Source organism: Callionymus lyra, chromosome 1, assembly GCF_982586985.1.
Source record: "Callionymus lyra chromosome 1, fCalLyr1.hap1.1, whole genome shotgun sequence".
In the NCBI taxonomy this organism is placed as follows: Eukaryota; Metazoa; Chordata; class Actinopteri; order Syngnathiformes; family Callionymidae; genus Callionymus; species Callionymus lyra.
This window is the reverse complement of record NC_141818.1, coordinates 8,285,479-8,288,047: the sequence shown is the minus strand read 5'-3', so window position 1 is coordinate 8,288,047 and position 2,569 is coordinate 8,285,479. Positions and strand designations below refer to the sequence as shown.

Genomic DNA, 2,569 nt, shown 5'->3' with positions numbered 1-2,569 from the left:
AACTATTCTGATTTCAGGTAAAAAGAATCTCAAAAAATTATACAAAATAAAAGTATAGTAACAATAGTAATTGTAATAACACGCCTGAAACACTGCCATATATTTTTTTAAATATTGTTATATTCTTTTTAAAATCTACTTTCTGTGTCAATACAAACACCTTTATTACCCAGTTTAAAATAGAAGAAAACACACACTACAGGCAAAAGCTTGGATCTATAGAGGTTTATTATAACCATGTTCAATTTTCACTTTTAGCTCCTATTCAACCATGTATTATCAAAAAAATGTAAATAAAAACAATCAAATCAAAGCATTTTTTTCCCCAATATACATTTAATACATGTTTGCAAATACAAGTGTGAATAGACGGACAAAATAGAATTATCACACAGAGAGAGATGATTCTTAATAAATATCTTGAAATATATGGTTATAATACACGACATGACAGATACACTGGACGCTCGTCGACATATAAGTGCAAATGTTCTGATTAGAAAAAAAGGCCTGTGACTTCAATATTTAAAATACAATTATAGAGCAAAAGTTGTTTTTACAAGAGCTCTTCTATTAAAAGATTTCTTTGGGTTTTGTTTTGATTGTATATTTGTCAATTAAAAATAAGGAAAATAAACTCACAGCACTTTTATTTAACTTTTTTTTTTTTAATCCCGTCGCTACGGCTACTCTCGGGCCTTTCAGTGCAAATGTACTTTTTTTTTCTTTTTTTTTTTTAGGGGCTCAAGACAAGAGGAGAGCCGGGTGTAAGGGGTTACCTTTGCCCTCCAGGTCGCTCTTGTCCAGCAGGGCGGCGGCGGGGGCGCACAGCTGATGCGGGTTCAGGCCCAGGGACGGGGTGGGTTTGATGGGCACCGGGATGGCGGGGAGGGTCTGGACGCCGAACGGGGAGTACTCGGAGGAGCCGGCGGGTAGTGCCATGCCCTCCGACAGCATCCCGACGTGGGGCCACATGGAGCTGACCACGCTGCTGAGCTGATGGGGGGCCATCGGGTAACCCAGGTGGTGCATCACCGAGGACAGGGGGACCCCCCCGGCCATCACCCCTTTATAGTCCCGGCCTATGATGTTCTCGATGGCGAACGGGTGCTTGAACCCCGCGGGGGTCGGCGCGCAGGTGTAACTTTGGAATTGCGACAGACGCCCCGCCGCCGCGGGCGCGCCCCCGGGGTGCTCCGGGGGCCCCAGCTTCCCGCCGCCGCCCGGATGATGGTGCTGATGGTGATGGTGGTGGTGGAAGTAGTGCATCATCGGGGAGCTCTTGCAGGCCAGGTGCTCGGCGCGCAGCACCTTGAAGCGCTTGCGTCTCCGCAGGAAGGAGCCGTTCTCGAACATGTCCCCGCAGTCCGGGTGCAGGGCCCAGAAGCTGCCCTTGCCCGGCTGGTCGGGCCGCCGCGGGATCTTGATGAAGCAGTCGTTGAAGGACAGGTTGTGGCGCAGGGAGTTCTGCCAGCGCTGCGTGTTCTCGCGGTAGTACGGGAAGCGGTCCATGATGAACTTGTAGATGTCGCTCAGCGGCAGCATCTTCTCCGACGAGTTCTGGATGGCCATGGCCGTCAGAGAGATGTAGGAGTAAGGGGGCTTCTGGTCGCTGTACGAGTTCTTCCCGGGTCTCGGCATCACGACTTCAGATTCAGCAAAATGACAGCAAAAAATAAAAAAAAAATCAATCTTTAAGAGCCTTCACTTTTCTTTTGGGTCCAAAGTTGTGATCCATTTAACTTTTTTCTATCTCTTTTTTTTTCAGGTGGTCTCTGAAGGCCTCGGTGGAATCAGGTGAGATCCAGTCCAGGTCCCAGCATCCCATCTCAGGTATATATCAAATAAAAAAAGTCGTTCAGTTCAGGCCTCGAGGCGCTTTGGAAACGCGTGCGTAAAAAAGTTCTCTTGGAGCGTCTCCGTTCACGCAGCTGAAGTTGTGCGCGTGTGTTTGGTGGGAGCTCCTCTCTTTTATGCGCGAGCGTCGTTTTTTGTGAGACCCCCTCAGGTCGCTGGCTTCTGCCCATTATCTATTATCCAGACACAAGGGGACACGTCAGGCGCGATTTGTGCGCGCGTGTTTATGGAGAAAAGAGAAGGGAGGGAGGGAGATGAGAATTAAAATGAGGAGTGGGTGTTGCCTCAGATCTGCTTTTGCCAATCAGCATAAACTTAAAAACGTTCACATGTACATGGGATGGAATAAAATACGTTGACCTTTGACACTTGAGGGGGATTTGTAATGATATACCATTTTTTGTATATCTCGGAGCTTTAACTTGATAAGTGAGGGAAACAAAAACTGTATTTTCTTACACTGACAAAGCAAAATATGACTCATAAACCTGCTTTAATAATAATATTAATAAATACAGTTAGTTGTGTCCGTCTGGAAATCACATAAGGATGCATTTATAAGCTCTTGAGAATCTAGAAATGTGTCAAACTGTGATATTAATGTGATCAAAACTGTTGAGGGACCAGTTGAATTACAGAACACATGTGTCATTGGAAATGCTGTTTTCAATGACGTGTAAATTCTATTCTATTCTACTTTTTTTTCTTCATA

The 2,569-nt window shown here is 45.5% G+C and overlaps 1 protein-coding gene across 1 annotated transcript; it reads right to left on the bottom strand.

Annotated features, from left to right (window-relative positions):
- Positions 1-340: 340 nt before the first annotated feature.
- On the bottom strand, positions 341-1,896 carry foxb2 (forkhead box B2). The gene has a single exon (XM_087798163.1). It carries the CDS (start codon positions 1,639-1,641, stop codon positions 745-747), a length of 897 nt encoding a protein of 298 aa, XP_087654289.1. The 5' UTR covers positions 1,642-1,896; the 3' UTR covers positions 341-744.
- Positions 1,897-2,569: the final 673 nt, after the last annotated feature.